Consider the following 19,724-nt stretch of genomic DNA (forward strand, 5'->3'; position numbering starts at 1 on the left):
TCATTACTCAAATACTCTAGTCTTTTTTAAATAGGAAGATCCCAAGAACAAAATTAAATTGTAACTTATTAAAAAAATCACTTATAGAAAAAAGGAATAATAAATAAAAAATGATTTAATTTTCACCCATCCCACTTCTCTTTCAATTTTTTTCATTGCTCAAGTACTCTTTTTAACCAACAAAATAAGAACTCAAGAATGAAATTAAATTGTAACTTATTATAAAAAGTCACCTATAGAAAAAGGGAATAATAATTAAAAAATAGATTTTCGCTTCTCACAAGACGGAGAACGCGTAGTTTAATAGAATGTGGAAATAACAAAAAAAAAGGTGATTAATTTATGAGTAAAAACTGTCAAATGTAAACCTAGACTAATTGAATGTAGAAATTAAAAAAAATTGTGATTAATTTATGAGTAAAAACTGTCAATGTAAATCTCCATTAACTTTAAAATCCCACAGAAAGAGACCATGTCGAACCGCGATTGAGGATAATCTCCTTTGAAAAATGTTTTCATGCCCATAAAATTCAACAGGAAAAAATTTAAAAAGAGGACGTTCCTTTCTCCCACGTACATATTCCCTTTTGTATGATCTTCAGATGTGGATCTATTTTCGTTCGACAGAGGTCTCGGGTTCGATACGCAGGATCTGAGGGGTATAAAAAATTAAGAAAACGGATATTTAATTTACGCTCAAATAAACTGTGCGATTTAATCTAAAACTATTATCGAGTCCTGTATGATCCGATAGGGTTTTTTCTTACAAAATCGCCTTCATATTGGGAATTATTTTGAGGATAAAATCATGGAGAATGGTGAAGTAGAGGAGATAGGGAGTGAGCAGTACGGTTCAGGAGGTGGAAGGCGCTATCGGCCTGTATCAGCTCATGACAGGCCTGTAGTTGAATTATCTTCTCTTCCGCCGGGATCTGCAACTGCAAATAAATCTGAGGATAATAATAAGTAAGTTGTTTTCTTTTTTTGGGGTTCGTTTTGGAAAATTATAGTTTTATGAATGAAAAGATGTCAGATCTCTGTTTGTTTTCGATGTTTCTTTGCCTGAATTTTGCGTCCTCGCAAATATTTCCGGAAATTCTAGTCATTTTATTGCATTTCTCTGCATTCCAACCGTAGAGTAACGTCTTGTAAGATTTAGTTCTTTGTGCGGCAACTTTGCATAATTTTTACTATCTGAAGAAATTAAAAAATTATGCTAATGTTTCAAGATGGTTTATACGTGGGGTCTCTTCTAGTAAAAGGCTAGCTGACGTATGAGCTTTTGCCCTTAGAGAATATAGGCATTGAATTAACATCTCTGCTGATATTTCGTGGATTTGCATTTTACAAGTATCGCCAGTTGTCTCCTTTAAGTCTTCAAATTTGCCAGGCTGAGCGTGGTTGGGTTTCTTGAAACATTTTTTTATCCTGATTATCTCAGCAGTCCCATCTTATTTGTTTTTTTCAATTCTTTTTGCAGAATTGTTTATTTAATTTAAAAGTACGTCAGATCTCTGATTGTTTTAGTTGTCGATTCTTCATTACTTCCGTGTTTACGAAAACATGAGCAACTTATATTCCGCTGTAAATTTCTCAGTTCATTTCTTTGAATTCGAAGTGTAGATTGACATGTTGTGTGCTTTGATGTTATGCATAGATGAAACATTAAGGACATCATTTTATGACATTTTTGTTTAATGACAGATTTGTCAAATGCAATTATAAAATCATGTATGTTGTGTTGATGTACATTGTAGCATGACTTTATCAGAACAATCTTAGCAACATGATCCTAAACTGCAAATATTTATTCTAGCCAAGTTATAAAGCCTGACCTATTAGAAAGAGATGAGGCGGGGAGCGAACCCCAGCAGGTTTATTTGAAATTTTTTCCCTCAGACCTTGGTAGCTTAGCTAAATAAGGTTGGTCATTCATACCTGACAGAAGAAAGAAACATTCAAAATTTGTTGGCACTTTCAACCAATATTTTTTGTAGTTGCATACAAAATGTATCAAGGTAGTTCAGTGGTACTCAAAAGTACATCAAGTTATTAAATTGATCTCTAGTGCTAATTAAAACTTGAATGAGGTATCTAAAACTAAATAGAGGAAACCTGATTGTAAGCAGAGAGTTTTGACCCTGGATCACATCTTCATAACCTGACTATATAATGTACATTTTTGACTCTAAATGGTATGATTTTCTGATTCTGTGTGGCTGAGAGCCTAAATCCTGACCTCTTCTTATTAAATTTTTTGATTCCATAGCTTATTTTCTCTAGCAGGGGATATTCATCAGCGGCAGGGGAAAATTAAGTAGCAATTTTTTCCCACAAATTTGACTTTTACTGGCACATTTGCTGAACTCATTCAACTTTTTTGGAATTCCATATGGTAGTATGATTTTACTTGTTCAATGAGCTTTACAACATATTGGTCAAGTACAAGGTTATCGGACATTATCATCCATTTTGCATTTTTTATATAGAGGAAGGCAAAATTTTCATTTATGTCTGCGATTAAGCGAAGTAGGTCAATGGGATCCAAAAGTATGGCTAGTTATAAAGGAACAGTAGTCGGATAGAAAATAGCACTAGAAGGCTAGAAGCTGAAAAAGTAACTAAGGCTAAAGTTGGAATGAACACAAGATGTTATAGATTAGGGATGTAGCTTTGTTGTTTATTGTTTGGATGAAGGCTGTTATCTAGGCCTATTTTAGTATAAGAGCCTGTTATTGAACTTATACTGGTACCATATCTGGCTTCGCTTTCTTTCCATGTCAATACTTAGCCTCTTTTATTCCAAGTTAAAGAGATGTATTTCTACGATTTTATCAGAATTTACTAAATTGGCTTGCTATCCATAGAGAGAGTTCCTAGATTATATCTCCATACAGTCACCTTAAAATGGACACATTTGATTGTGGATATCAGGGTTTTTGGATTGTGAGACAGATGACTAAAAGGCTAAACCACTCTTGTTAGGCTGTAGAGGGAAACTCTTGTAAAGGATATGGACCAGAGGCAGGAGGAGGCAATTTTGATGACCTGTGGATGTCAACTAATTTATTAATAGGAACTTTTGCAAAGAATTTGCAGTCATCAAATAAGGCTTCTTTGGAAAGTTTATGACTATATGTGTTTCACCTTTTCTTGTATATCAGCTTAAGGTCACGTCTTAGTTTTTTTTCTCAATAAAATTACTGTTTAATTTTACCTTTTATCTATGTTTGTTTTAAAAGGCTATTTCAAATTAGGGGGATTGAGTAGAATTTCGTATCAATGGTTGGGTATTTAATTTTCTGCAGTGCCATAATTTTTCTTTTAATTGATAAGAGGAGCTTTCTATAGGAGTTCACTCCTACAGAAGAAAGGATCTCCAAAACAAAGCATTCAAGAAGACAATGCTGAGAATGCCACAAAATATGAACATGTGAATTGACAGATCAATACACACATGCCATCAGTTAATGCTTAGTGGGAGTGCTAATGTTTGGCTCAACAGTAGGAACAATTGGGGAGAAATCCTCCTTTAAAAGCTGCAAAGAGTGCCAATCCTCTGGCAAATCTCCAATTTTTTATGAGAAAAGGTTCTGGTCAATACCCTCACAAGCAAGAAGGTTAGCCACATGATTTCTCTCTCTATAGCAGTGCCTAAATTAAAGCTTCTAGCTTTTATATGAGCCACCTCCAAGATATTCTGGTTTTCGAACTCAAAACAATTGTTCGAGACATACCCCAGATCATAGTTTTAAGACTCACCAAGTACGTGGTAGGACTCGCCCAATTCACAAGTCCTTAGGGCGGCGAGGTGAGTTGACGAAGACTCCCGAGTTGAGTTTGGCCAAGTACTCAATCAAGTCCTGCTCCAGATTCCCAAGCCTTAGGCTTGGACTCCTGGGTCCTGAGCCTGGATTCTTTTGGCACCTGAACATAACAGAAACAGCGATTGAAATTTTAAATTTTGAGAGTTTGAGGGTCATATGACAGGTTTAATGTTTGAATTGTGACAAATTGATAGTCAAATTAGACTTTTGTGTGCTCTAAATGTTAATTTTATCAATCAGATATAACAGAATTCAATGTAAACTGAAAAATGCAATGAAAAACACAATGCAACATAAACACAACACAGCAATACCCTGGGAAAACCTCCCTCTTGGAGGTGAAAAACACAGCCTCAAAAATCCAGTTGTATTATGTCAAATATGAAGGCAATTACAAGACATGAAACTTATCTCCAATATAAGATCAGTTTGCTGCCAAAACAGAGTCTTCAACCAAATTTGCTTGATCTATGTGGAGACCAAAATGTATCAAATCTGCTTTGCTGGCTTGGAGATGTGATACACCAATATGTAGAAGGAATTCGCTTGCATAGGGATGATTCGCTGGCCTTCCAGAAGTCTGTCTCAGACTTAAGGTGACTATTGCAGACCTAGCAACATGCATATCAGACCTGCCAATGGAGAAGGATGTGCGCTAACCTTCAAGAAGATGAATATGCTTAAGGTAACAATTTCGCTGACTTGAGGCTCATTACAAATTCGCTGACTTGAGAGATGTGATTCACATGATATGATTGTATCTAATGCCATACAATTGACTTGATTATATACTTGACTTGAGGTGTCAAGTTAGCAAGCCGGCTTGCTTATATGTTTTACATTTTACAATAATATTATTAGACTGCTCAATAGGTCCTGCCTCATAATGAAGTTATTGCCTTTATTTATTATAATTGATTTGGGCCCAGCCCCATTAATAAATCGTACAGCATTTTAGACAAATACAATTGGAAATTGCCTTTACCCGAACCAGCTAATTTTTAACACTCCCTCTTAGCTAGAGAGGATAGTAATAAGTAGCCACAGCTTGTCATGAACCTTTCATGACTTTTCATCTTGCATTGCCCGCAGAGGATGGAATCAAAACATCATTGTGCACACCTGTAAGAAAACATATACAAATATACATCATGAACTTCTTTCATGATATCCATCTTGCATTGCCCGCAGAGGATGGATCCACCTTATTGCCTGCAGAGGGTGGAAGAGGTTTTACACCTCAGCCTTCTCCCAGAGAAGGATACATTGTCACCTTGCATTGCCCGCAGAGGGTGACTCCACCTTGCATTGCCTGCAGAGGGTGGAAGATGCAACTTAATTGCATCACTGAGATCGAGACTCCCTCTCAATCAAGGCCGTGTTCTCCATAATTCCAAGCTTCTCTTTGAAGTATTCAAACTTCACTTGAGCTAGAGGCTTGGTGAGAATATCTGCAACCTGTTCATCAGTGCTGATGTATTTCAGCTGGATGGCACCTCTTTGTGCCATATCACGAACATAGTGATAATGAGTTTCCACATGTTTTGACCTGTCATGAAACACATGATTATTAGACATCTTAATACAACTTTGATTATCACAATAAATAACTGTGGATTTCCAAGGTTGTCCTAACAACCCAGCAAGAAGCTTGCAAAGTCAAACTGCTTCTCTTGTTGCCACACTTGATGCGATATATTTAGCTTCTGCAGTACTCAATGCAACTGAGGACTGTTTCCTGCTAGCCCAGGAGATCATGGTGGAACCCAAATTGAAACAAATTCTTGAAGTGCTCTTCCTGTCAGTAACACTTCCTGCCCAATCAGAATCAGAGTAGCCTCCCAAATTGATCACAGTATTGATTGGATACTTCAGCTCGTAGCCAACTGTTCCACACAAATATCTCAGGATATGCTTGGCTGCAATTAGGTGAACATGCTTGGTTGGTTCATGAATTGGTTGAGTGCATTTACTGCATAGCAAATATCCGATCTAGTGTTAACTAGATACATCAAGGATCCAATCAACTGCCTGTACTCCGATGGATTTGTAAAATCAGAGTTAGCTGCAGAAACACTCAATTTATTCAAGTTAGTTTCCATAGGAGTAGACATAGGTTTACAATCTATCATACCAAATCTTTTCAATATATCAATGGTATATTTTCCTTGACTAAGCATAATTTCATTAGATCTTGTCATACTTCTAATCCTAGAAAGTAATGCATTAGGCCTAGGTCTTTCATTTCAAATTCAGTGGCTAATTCTTTCTTACATCTAATGATGAGACTATCTTCACTGGTTGGAAATAAATCATCCACATATAAAACCAGAATTAACATTTCACCATTAAATGCTTTAAAGTAGAGGTTAGGATCAACATCATTCTTACAAAATCTTAAACTAACCAAATACTTATCAATTCTTTCATACCAAGCTCGAGGAGCTTGCTTGAGGCCGTAGAGAGATTTCTTCAATCTGCATACATGAGATTCTCTATTATGAATCTCATATCCTTCTGGTTGCTCAATATAGACTTCTTCCTTAATGACACCATTAAGGAAAGCAGTCTTTACATCCATCTAATGTAACTTCCAACCTTTAGCTGCAACAATAGCTATGATAGTTCTAATGGAAGTATATCTAGCAACGGGAGCAAATGTTTCTTCATAATCTATGCCTTCCTTTTGAGAAAACCACGAGCTACAAACCTAGCTTTATATTTCTCAATACTACCATCAACAGCATGTTTAATTTTAAATAACCATTTAGAAGAAACAACAAACTTACCTTTAGGTCTAGGCACAATATCCTAGACATCATTCTTGATGATGGATTGGTATTCTTCATCCATAGCTAGCTTCCATGCATGCTGACCCATAGCTTCTTCTGTACTGGATGGTTCAGACTCAATGATGTTGCACATCATTGCAACATAGTTGGAGAACTTCCGAGGTCTCCTACTTTCTCTGAAAGTGCCACTAGGAGTTGCAAACTTTTCTCCTTCTTGAATTGTGCTTCTAACCCAAAGTGGTCTTTTCTTGCTCACTGCAATATCTCTAGGTCCATCAGTTGGATCTAGAGGCTCAGAAGGATCACCATGCTCAATAGGTTCGGGAGGCTCAGTAGACTCCCTCTGAATCTCAGGGCTAGCATCAATATCCATTTTTTTTATCATTATCAATAAGGGAACCTTTAGATTTCTTGAAAGCAATATTTTCTTCAAAAGTAACATCCCTACTTACCTCAATATACCTTTGTCTTGGAATGTAGATACAAAATGCTTTGGAGGATTCACTGTATCCAACAAGGATACCTTTCTTCCCGGATGGCTCTAGCTTAGTTCTCTTTTCCTTTGGCACATGAACATAGACAAGACTTCCAAAAATCCTTAGGTGGCTGATATCCGGTTTGACTCCAGTGGAGGCTTCTTCGAGAGTCATGTTCTTCAGGACACGGTGAAGGCATCTGTTCTGAATGTACACTGCAGTCTTGGATGCTTCGGCCCATAAGAAAGTCTGCAGATCCTGATCATGAATCATTGCTTTAGCTGCTTCAACAATGGTTCTATTCTTTCGTTCAACCACACCATTTTGCTGAGGATTGTAGGGAATGCAGAACTCCCTCTTAATTCCTGTCTCTACACAAAAGTCATTGAAACTATTTGAGGTGCATTCACCTCCATTGTCAGATCTTAGCACTTTAATCTTTTTACCATACATGTTTTCAGCTAGGGCTTTAAATTCTTTAAACCTACTTAGCACTTCATCAAATTCTTTAGATTTTAGAAAGTAAATCCAAGTCTTTCTAGAAAAATCATCTATAAATGTAACATAGTATAGAAATCCGCTAGGTGAAGGAACATACATGGGTCCACTTAAATCAGAATGAACAAGTGCTAATTTTTCTTTAGCTCTACTTTCACTTTTATGAAATGGACTTTTATTGTTCTTACCTAATGCACAACCTTTGCATGTATCATCCTGAAAATGACTAAGTTTAGGCATACCATTAACCATCTTTTCAAATGAGGGAAGTGCCTGAAAGTGAAGGTGGCCAAGGCTTCTATGCCATAGCTCGCTAGATTCGGGAGCTTCATGAATGAGTGCTCGAACAAGATTAGTTGAAAACTTATACAAACTATCATATCTATTTCCAATAACACGAGCAGATTTAAAACTAGATTTCTTAGGCCATGCAAGTACTTTACCCTCAGAAAATGCTACTTGATAACCTTTATCTTCTAGGGCAGAAATAGAGATTAAATTTCTTTTAATTTCAAGAACAAATAAAATATCACTAAGATGCAAAGAGATACCAGATTCTAGATTTAAAGATGTATTGCCAAAACCTCTTACCGAATACCGAGCATCATCACCAATTACCACATGGAGGTTGGACTCTTTCTCCATTAAGTCTGAGAGGTGCTCCCAGTATCCCATGATATGCCTGGATGCACCACTGTCTATCAACCAAGTGTTGCTATCGGTTGGCACATTGTTGGATAAGGCAGAAATGAAGAGGAAGCCTTCATTATCTTTTGAATCTGTAACTTCATTCAGGTTTGCTTCTCCTTGCTTGGGCAGATTTTGACATTCTTTAGCATAGTGTCCAAACTTATCACATCTGAAGCAACGGATACGTGAAAGATCCCTTGACTTCTTCTTTGAATCATGAGCAGCAGGAGGTCTATAGTCTCTATCTCTTTTGAAGCTGTTCTTCTTCCAATGACCACCCTTTCTTTTGACATGTTGAGATGCAAGCACATGATGGTCACCTCCATGAGTGCCCTTGAGCATTCCTCTTGTAGCTAGGCGTGATTCCTCTTGAATGCAATCAGACCGGAGGCGATCAAACAAGGGAAATTCAGCTCTTCCGCTTATGCTTTGAATGAGTGGATCCCAAGAATCAGGGAGACCATTTAATGCAATCATGACAATATCCTTGTCCCCAACTTCATTTCCAATGGAGCTGAGTTGGTCCTTCAATTCTGAAATTTTCATGAAGAAGGACATGACTGAATCTCCTTTGCTCATCTTGATTTGAAGAAGTTGCTGTCTTAGAGTAAGTGCTCGGCTGATGTTGTTGATTTCGTACATACCTTCTAGGTGTTTGAACATCTCCTTGGCTGAAGGTAACTTGGAGATGACTGGAACAAGATGATCCTTTATAGAATCAATTAGGAACTTCTTTGCCTTAAGAGCATTCTTCTTGAACTGCTTTAACTCTTCTGGATCTGAGGGTTCAGGCAGATCCTTGTCTTCCACAAACTGTAACAGCTCAATCTCTTCGAGGGCAAGAAGAACACGAACTTTCCAAGAAGTAAAGTTGAGAGCACCATCAAGTCTGTCCTCTACCTTTAGTCCTGTAAAATTCTGTTGATGTGTATTTTGTACACAACCAAACACAGAATAAAATACCCAGAGGTATCTTACCCTCTCTTGAATAAAGCCTTCGAATGCTGAAGATGTCGTGAAAAGGATCAATTGGGATGACTTCAAGGTTCTTCGTTGTAGGATCTCTACGCGTGGATAAGCACCAGTGGTTGTTGTATATGTTGTTTCTTCAAGGGGCCTTACGTACTTTCAGAGAAAGCTTGTTCATATTACTCTCTTTTCAATTGCAGGAACAGGATTTTCCAGACTTCATCACTCACCAACTTGACCTAACTCAAGCAGAACCTGCTATCCAGGCGATCCCCCTAGCGACACTCAAAAGTTAAAGGCTAACAGACAAACCCTAAACACCTAGAAAGCAAACCCTAGAAAGCAAAAAAGAAGGGGTCCCCATTTGCAATGGGGCGATGTGTGAATATGTCACAACATCTAGCGCCACCTTGAATAAATGTTCCGGAACATTTCAGAGATAAAGACTCAATCGACACTTAGAACCTCCGGAAAATTCAACCTAGCTCATCAAGAGATTAGAAAATGTACTCAAAGTGGAAGGAAAATCTCAAACCACATCTAGACACTTATTCTTTGATTACCCAGGTGTGTGCAAGTGTATTCATTCCTCTCGACAAGACAATTATGATCTTCGGGTTCCCCTGTGATTAGCTACGTAGTTTATCTGAACTTCAAAAGCATCCTGGATAGAGCCTCGCTGCCAGTGAGACGTCCATAGTCCCGACGAGGTTATCGCCGCAAGCTCACGAACATTGCTCCATTGCCAGCCAGGCGTCTATAGCCCTGATGGAGTTATCCGTATATTCCCGTTAGCCAATTTTGATATTTCCTTTTTAGCTCATTTTTTCCTTCTTGATTTTTTTTCTTTCATTTTCTCACTTTTTCTTTCCGTCAATTCCTTTGGCTTGTAAGCAGTGAAGCTTACTAGGGTTTGAGGATTGCGGTGGCACTGAAGTCAAATTTTAGATTTTTCACCAATCACAGCTTTGCCTGAAAACCATAATGACTCGGAGTCTATTAATGTGTGAAGATATAGTAATCAACAGATGTCGGCATCAAGATACAGAAAATGATTCCCTTCCAAGTCAAATACAGGTCCTGATCAGATGATAAAGCTGGAGAGGAACAACCTCGGATTCTGATCACTTCATGAATAGATATCTAAGAAATGAGTCTAACATAAGATCCAGGATATTGCCAGTGTGTGAGAAACAACACAGACGCCTTTCTCACAAGATGGAGGCTCCCACTCAAGACACCTAAACTAAAGCAAACGATCGACGGACAGACCCAAGGCAAACTAAGCTAAAGCGCACACCAAAAGCAAACTATCTAAAGAAAGCAAACAATTAAACTACCTGAGCCACCCAAATCATGAGTCAAATGACTCAAGGCAAATTAAGAACAAGACTCAAAAGACCTCTAATCTAAAGACACGAAAAGAAAACCTACTCTAAACCTATATACAAGACTCCTAGACTCAACATGACTCAAAGAAGCAAAATATATACATGACTTCACATGATTTCTCAGGTTGTGCAACAAGAGCATGGCAAACGTGATGGTTCTCAATTGGGCAAATTCATCCTTAAATACAGAAAGGCAAACTCTCACCATGCATATCTCATACTCAGGCAAATTTTCACTCAAAATGATCAACTGGGGTAATTCATTAGGGCCATGATCAATCCAGATGCAAGTTGTTTTCCCAAAATCCCCATAATCAAAATCATAATAACTTTCAAGGCTAGGATTAAGGAAAGAGACAACTTGGCATATTTCAGGCTCAAATGGCACTGCATTGTCGGAAACGAGGTCACCAGCTGCTTCAGGAGGTCGCCATTGGTGATGAATCATTCCACAAGCATTTGTAGTATGTTGATCTTGATTTGGAAGTTCCTCTTGAAACAAGCTCAACGCCCCTTTGAATAGCTCAACATTCTCTGTTTTCACTGAGACATCTTGCATAAACCAGGCATCTTCATGAAACATTGTAAGCATATCTTCAAAAACCAAGCACTCCCTGATGGATTGAGCCTCAAACATTTCCTCTAGTCGATCAAAGATAATCTCAGGTGATGTCTCGTCTTCAAGCATAGTCTCGGGAGGTCGGAGTTGATGATGGATCATATCACTCACAACAACTTGCCTATCTTGAAAATTTTTTGGCAGTGATTCCATTTGTACTTATTCTATAAGATCCTTCAACACCCCTTCAAATATTATGAGAGTGATGAAATCTTTAAGCGCCCCTTCGAATTGTTCTTTGTATCTGGGCTCACTTATGATGATTTGTAATTCTTCATTCAATATGTCAACTTGATTGTCCTCTTCAATGAGGCCATTTGAAACCTCCTGCAATTCAATCTCAAGGATCTCCTTTTGTAGCATAAACGAGAATTCCTCAAGGAATGAGTCATCTTCTCCTTTAATTGCTTGTTCAACTCCTGGATCTTCCTTTATTACTGCTGGAGTATCTTCAACTGATTCTTCAACTTTTGTTTCATGATATTCCTTTTCAAGTGCAAGGCATGGCGGGCTATCCACTGTAATACATTGATCATCAGGTGTATTTGTATCGTCAACGTACAACTGATCCTTCTCACATTTAGATGCTGGAGCAATGTCCTGTTCATAGGTTCTCCTGAATTCAGCTGCGAGATGTGCACCCCAAGATCTGTTAATAATACATTCTTCCTCGGACAAAGTTGGCATTCCAAACTTGTTTCCGACTTGATTGATAGCCATTTCACATACTGAGCAAGTAAATTCAGAGTGAGGTGAATTGTGAATTCTACATCACAATGGTAGCAGTATGTTTTCTAAACACATTTCACCATTCAAAGTGAGCTGATTCTCGATCATCCACAAGAAGCTTAGAAGAGGATCCTTGGTTTCTGGGACACTGAAATTGTTTTCTTCTGTTTCTGGCCTGGGGACATCCCAAAAGAAGATTTTTCCCTGTGCTCCCGATTCCATCCTTGATAAGTACTTCAAGCAATGAATTTCATCATGTTCCTCTGTCTCATGGACTCGACACTGCCCTGGTCTTGCAAACTCGGACAATCTGCGTGGATAAAGCTGTGTATCTAATCTCCACCAAAGTTGAGGAAAATCAACTTGTTGCTCCTTGTGAAACTGTTGTTGCTCCATTGAGAAATCTTTTTTGATTTTTTGATTTTTTTGAATTTTCTATTTTTCACTTTTTGTTTTGGATTTTCTATTTTTCACTTTTTTTGGATTTTTTGGAATAAGAGAGATCTTGAATATCTCAGATTCAACTTGAACGTTCAACTGGTTCCAGCTTGCTTCCTTATTTTCACAAGTCCAATTGACGACCCAGCGATCACCTTCCTTCTTTGTATCACTTCCATCGAGTGTTGAAGATGGCTTTCCACTGATCTTCCTTGGATTCAAGAGTTCGCATTCGCTCACCTGTCTTCTACTTAAATTTTGTTGAGCGTAGAGGAGGGTAAAAAGTTCTGGATAATTCTCTAAATATGACCTGATAAGTTCCACTGATCGCGGCTTGACAATGATCAGCCCTCCTTCTAGTGCCAATTCTGTTGATGGTGTATTTTGTACACAACCAAACACAGAATAAAATACCCAGAGGTATCTTACCCTCTCTTGAATAAAGCCTCCGAATGCTGAAGATGTCGCGAAAAGGATCAATCGGGATGACTTCAAGGTTCTTCGTTGTAGGATCTCTACGTGTGGATAAGCACCAGTGGTTGTTGTATATGCTGTTTCTTCAAGGGGCCTTACGTACTTTCAGAGAAAGCTTGTTCATATTACTCTCTTTTCAATTGCAGGAACAGGATTTTCCAGGCTTCATCACTCACCAACTTGACCTAACTCAAGCAGAACCTGCTATCCAGGTGATCCCGCTGGCGACGCTCAAAAGTTAAAGGCTAACAGACAAACCCTAAACACCTAGAAAGCAAACCCTAGAAAGCAAAAAAGCAGGGGTCCCCATTTGCAATGGGGCGATGTGTGAATACGTCACAACAAAAACTAAAACAGCAAACTGAAAGTGAAGGATAACTGATAATCTGATTACTTTATAATGAACCTAAAGCTCTGATACCATGTTAATTTTATCAATCAGATATAACAGAATTCAATGTAAACTGAAAAATGCAATGAAAAACACAATGCAACATAAACACAACACATCAATACCCTGGGAAAACCTCCCTCTTGGAGGTGAAAAACCCAGCCTCAAAAATCCAATTGTATTATGTCAAATATGAAGGCAATTACAAGACATGAAACTTATCTCCAATATAAGATCAGTTTGCTGCCAAAACAGTCTTCAACCAAATTCACTTGATCTATGTGGAGACCGAAATGTATCAAATCTGCTTTGCTGTCTTGGAGATGTGATACACCAATATTTAGAAGTAATTCGCTTGCATAGGGATGATTCGCTGGCCTTCCAGAAGTCTGTCTCAGACTTAAGGTGACTATTGCAGACCTAGCAACATGTATATCAGACCTGCCAGAAGATGAATATGCTTAAGGTAACAATTTCGCTGACTTGAGGCTCATTACAAATTCACTGACTTGAGAGATGTGATTCACATGATATGATTGTATTTAATGCCATACAATTGACTTTATTATATACTTGACTTGAGGTGTCAACTTAGCAAGTCGGCTTGCTTATATGTTTTACATTTTACAATAATATTATTAGACCGCTCAATAGGTCCTGCCTCATAATGAAGTTATTGCCTTTATTTATTATAATTGATTTGGGCCCAGCCCCAATAATAAATCGTACAACATTTTAGACAAATACAATTGGAAATTGCCTTTATCCGAATTAGCTAATTTTCAACACTAAATGCATTGATTTCTTTTTTTTTTTGTAATCATGAGTTTTTTTAATGCCGAGTCTGTGCCGAGTCCCAAGTCTGAGTCAAAGTTTTGGGCTGTCGAGTTGAGTCAGAGTTTGAGTTTTCAAACTTTGCCCCAGATAACTAATAAGATGTGCCCTGCAACCTCCAAACAAGAACATGTGATGGAGGTTGCATTTTCAAGCCTTCCAAGAGAGTAATAGCCTCTCCCCCACTTTTGGATTTGATGCCAAGTAAAAAAGAGCCTCCCCAAGAAAAGAAGCTGGAGTTGGATTTAATATTTAATAACCACACGAGCTCTTACTTGGTCTGGATTCCTTTTGAGGCTCTGTCAAAAGTCTGTTAGAAGAAACAAACTTAGGGAGGCTGCCATTTAAAATCTTTGTCCTTGCTTTTATGCTCCTTCCTGTGTGGCTGGACGAAGGTAGAGGGAACTACAGAATTTCCAGAATGAGCTGCTCCTTAACAGAGAAAGGACCCTTTGCTTTCACCAGAGATGGTTTGGAGAAGCAAACTATAACTGTGTTTATCATGTTCAAGCAACTTTCACAGGATGAAAAGGTGTCACGAAAGATATGCTAGTGTCTGTCAATCCAAAGCTCTTGAACAGAGCAACACTAAATGATCAGCCATAGTGATCTTAATCGCATGAATGCCTTTGGCCACATGCATAGGCGCTTTTAAACCTGGGGGAGGGAACCACATGCATAGGCGCTTTGAAACCTGGGAGAGAGAACCCATGCAATGTCCATGTTGCTCATGCTCTAGGTGAATTCACAGCGCAAAATAAGTGACACCTTTTCCTTGTCTTTTTGGCCAAAATGTATCTAGATGGACCAAGGAATCCATGTTTCTGGAGGCTATCAAAAGTAGCTTTTTTATTGCTTCCCGCTAACCACGCAAATGTACAACATTTTGAGGTGCTTATCTACTCCAAATAAGATCAATTGGCCACTCTGCGGAAGTTTGGATTAACAGAGAATAGCAAAGTTGCACGGACACAGATACGGACACAGATACGGATACAATACTGAAACGGTATTGGATACGGATACAGCCATTTTTTAAGATCCCCAATATGGATACACCATTTATAAAAAACACATACACATATATTTAACACAATTTATTAAGACTATTAAGTTATTAGAGGATATTTTCATTACTTCAAAAGCAATATAGACACATAATTGCTACATAAATAATTATAAGTTGATTTAACAATTTACAATATGCAAAAATAGTAGAGTTGCATCGGAAGATAACATAAAAAAATGGGTCGCTGAAATAGAGAAACATTTCATTTGTCTTTCTCATTTGCTGTAGGTTTTGTTTATACCAATTTTTTTAGAAAATGTGCATGAATGAAGTTTTTAAAAATTAAATTTAGGAAGATTTATGTCAAATTTTGAAAAATCACATCACATAGTATCCGCCTTTGGCATGGTTGGAATATCAAGATTTTTTGGGCATGCATGGGTACATTATCCAATGTGTATCCGGGCCGTATTGGATACATATCTGTTTCGGATACGGGGAAATGTGTGCCCAGGGAGGGACAAACGAGTATCTGGCTACTCGCTTAGCCAGATTTAACTGAATAAATTCCAAAGGAATTGCCCACCCAAATGAGGCTATCCTCTTTCCGAAGAAAAGCGATTCTAATCTCCTGCAGCATAATCCACAAACCTGGTATCCTACTGAGGTTGAATACGAGGTTCAAGAATGCTGGTCTCAGATACACCAGAGGAACACTCAAACCAGTACAGGTTCAACAGAGCTGCATGCATATGTAAAAGACACATATCCTCATCAAAACATTTTCTCTCAAAGGCAGACTTGGTCTAATTAATGGAAATCTACAAGGAATTTACATTTCTTCTTTAAAGAAGGTCCGGCTAAATATTTCAAAATCTTGTGCCTGTTTTATTAGCTGCCTTAATGATTTCCCTTTTGATACTTCCCCACAATAATTGAAAGAAACTTGGGGGCGAACCATCTGCTTATGGAGATTTGTCTTTTGCATACTGAATATTGCATCCCTTACCTTGTGTTTGGTGATGGAAGCCACTAGTCCCTTGTTTTGTTCTTCTCATATGATGGACGATAGATTTGAGGAATCTGAATTTTTTCCCTCCTTGTTTCAGCCTTGGAAGGTTAAGGATATTTTCAAAATAATTAACAGCATCCTTTCTGGTCCCTCCAGGTTCTCTTAAAGAGAATTACTTTTGTCATAAGTAGTTGCTATGTGCTTCACAAATCAGAAAATCTATATCATTTCACTCTCCAAACTTATCACAGGTGGGACTTTTGCTTCCCAAGGGGAGGCAGCTAATTTGGGTGGCAGCTTTGTGGACCAAATATAGGGCCCTTAAAAGTGGAATTTGGGTTGGAAGGTAGCAAAGCTTATGGGTTGGCTGGGGCTGTGGAGACATACAGCTTGTTCTCTACTTTCCAACACATGGAGCACTAGATTTTGAATAATGATTGAAAGATTATGGCCCCAACAAGATGGCATTATGGAACTGCCTTTGAACATCGTCTTCTGATCATTACTAACTTATTTGTAACTATCTGAATTCCAAGGGAAACCTGGACGAACTTTCACACAAGGAATACAAATCACTTCATCCTCTTAATATTCTTCTCAGATTCCCATACATCTTATATGGCAGAGTATATTAGAGCATTCTATTAGATGGATGTGCATATTCACTCCTGAGTAGAGAGATATCATCGTGCAGCCAGAGAAATAGTCTTCACACAGACAACTTGTTCACATTTTTGTGGAGTGAATGCATCTCACATGAGGCAGGTCCTGAAAGCAGCACACAGAAGTCCAACACAACCCTTGCCATCAGAGTCTACCTTGATGCTCAACCGAGACAGTGTTTCACCAAGCTGGAATGTATGAAATCTACTCTTGTTGAATCTACAATTTCAAGAATTCAGTATAATTATGTCATGCAGGTATTTTCTCATCTCTCTTATTGTCTACTCTTACAGAATTCTGCTCTCCATTTAGTTGAGGTTCATTTAATTACAATTGTGCAATTATCTCTATCACTGTGCTATATTTGTTGTTATTACAGGCTTCTCTGCTTGTAACACATCTAAGTTCCAGTTATTTAGAGTGTTGTCTACTGTGTTTACCTGTGGACCCTGGATATCAGATTAATCTTAGAACATTGAACAGTGAATGTGAGTCTAAGTTGGGTATAGCTAAGAAACATCTCAGGGTTTCTTTTGCTCAAAATTCTGGTTATTTGTTAAGTTACAGGCAGCAATATTGGGAAAGAGAAGCATTTATAAATCATGACCGCTGTGTAAAAATGTTTATGAATATACTGCTTTCTTTTACCAATTAAACATGATTGTTATGCAAATTTTTTTTGAATATACTTCATTCTGACACCAAGCTGTATTGCATTTTAGCTAGTCAGCTAATTATTTTTAGATAAAGCCAAAGGTAAACATAATATCTCTCATTGAGCTGAAGCCCAGCCAATGAAAATCCTCCAGACCTGATTTTTGTTGTTTTTAGTGCATTTGTAATACTCTGTTACTCTGTGTATCTGTATCTATCTGTATCTTCTGGCACATCTTTTATTGTATCTTAAATTTTGTTATTAATTGTGTGCCTTTTAAAGTGCTAGATTTTTTATGAAGCATTCCCTAATACAATACAGTTGCAAGCATTTATAGCAGGAGAATAAAGATTCCAGGCGTGTCAGAAGGAACAAATGGAAGAGATCAAGGGCCTTCTTCTCCAACTAGGGAAATTTTTGATCGTACTGGGAGGGATTCTAAACTGGAGTTGTTTGGTTTTGATTCTCTTGTTGACATTCTGGGACTTAGAAGGTAGGGACAAAATTGTATAAGTACTCATGAAATTCATTTTTTGAACTCTTAAAAGAACTCAGAAAATGCATTTGAATGCTAAGATCTATATTGAAAGTTGAATGGCATGCATTATGCAGTATGGCAGGGCAACAGGCTCCAGCAAGAACAAATACCATGGAGGGTGAGAATGTCTCAATTACTCTTGGACATCCAAAGGTGAGTTAAATTTTAATTTTTGTTGTATTCTTTCTGCTGGCCCTCAATTCAATGGACCAATCTCCTTCCATGTGGTGGGAGTAAGTTATTGCAAACTTATTTATCAACATCATCATGTTAAATCTAACTATTATAGGCCTTTGAGTCTAAGTAGTATATTTTTAGGTTATTTGATTGATGACCACTATGAAATGTGAAAAATGTTGTTTAATTTTCTTCATCCACAAATCATCTTCAACATAAATTGAGTGCACACAAAAGTGTGTATTGATTGTTCCCCAATATTATCTAAATGATTAATCGCAAGAGGCTCTTATGTGTTTGCATAGGTTTGTCACCTGTTTATGTAGTAAGGCAGAAAATAATTTTGAGGAAGATTAAGCAATCTCAAGTTTGAGTTTGCTTAGGTCTACCCTAATTTCATTAAAGTATGTGTAATTTTCATTTTGTGCAGATTATAACAGATTACAATGAATCTGAAATACATCATAATTCCATTACTGTGTTAACTTTAAATAATATCTAGAACTTAGATCAAAGAATCTAGAATCAGATACAATGAATCCTTGAACACAAGCCTTTGTTCAGCTGGGAGGTTCTTTTGACTATGTCCTGACTCCCAACAATTAATGTAATTCAAACCTTACACAGCAATTGTTCATTAATGTATCTTCAAAAGTATTTTTGCAGCTACAGAATTTGTATTGCTTATAGATAACAGAACTAGTTGCTAATGTCTTAATGATATAACAAGAGAAGAAAATATTAAATAATGCTCTGATGGCAATTCCGCTGAAATTCTTCTTACTAGTTTACAGCTCTGATGAAGTTTCCAGAGGAAGATAAGATCATATACCCAAATTGACAATTAAGGCTACATGAAGTACATGGTATTTTATTTATGTCAATGTTTGATGTTGAATTATAATTGTAAGATGGGTTTGGTCCATGCAATTTCATTAGTACCTTTTGGGCACTAGGGAAAAAGCGCTGAGAGAGTTGTGAAAACATTAGGATGCAAGTAACTGAAAGAGTGTAGTAATGGTGTAAGTGAATGATCTGCTTTTGTGGATGTGTCGTCATCACATTGGTTCTATCGATTCAAATGGTAGCAAACATGACTTGAAATGAAAGCTTTCTCTCAGTTTTTTTTGGTTGTAAAATGTAATGTCCCCTACTAGGAGGCTGCCTGTTTCCCAAAGGTTGACACACATTACCATGCATTATTATGTTTAAATTCATATTACTAAACTAATGAATGAATTAATATTCATAATACATTCAATATTTATTATATTTAGATCCATATTAACTTCTTTCCTAACACTAATGAGGGACGGGGATTTACTGTCATAGGGTGCTGACACCAATCTACAAGGAGGCTCCCTCAAGGCGACTCCGTCCCTACACATCTTGGGCTCACCATCACTTGTGAGGATTTACTTGCCCCTCCCCACACACACCAACCTATCCTCTCATAGGCATTAACAAATGAATTAAGATGGAGTCATGAATATAATAATCTTGATGCATTAACATAAATGTAATTAAGTATAATTCTGATCT

At 37.6% G+C, this 19,724-nt stretch overlaps 1 protein-coding gene across 3 annotated transcripts in view; it reads left to right on the forward strand.

The window, feature by feature from the left end:
* Positions 1-447: 447 nt before the first annotated feature.
* LOC131036929 (cation-chloride cotransporter 1) overlaps positions 448-19,724 on the forward strand; it is a 122,729-nt gene continuing 103,452 nt past the window's right edge. Inside the window, exons 1-3 of one of the 3 annotated variants that reach the window (XM_057968939.2) lie at positions 448-966; positions 17,805-17,960; positions 18,080-18,158. In XM_057968939.2, coding sequence (XP_057824922.2) covers positions 809-966; positions 17,805-17,960; positions 18,080-18,158 — 393 coding nt within the window. In that variant the 5' untranslated portion in view covers positions 448-808. Of the gene's footprint in view, positions 967-17,788; positions 17,961-18,079; positions 18,159-19,724 lie in introns of all 3 variants that reach the window. The other 2 variants (XM_057968940.2, XM_057968941.2) reach the window with 2 other exon arrangements.

Source organism: Cryptomeria japonica, chromosome 11 (genome assembly GCF_030272615.1).
Source record: "Cryptomeria japonica chromosome 11, Sugi_1.0, whole genome shotgun sequence".
Taxonomy (NCBI): domain Eukaryota; kingdom Viridiplantae; phylum Streptophyta; class Pinopsida; order Cupressales; family Cupressaceae; genus Cryptomeria; species Cryptomeria japonica.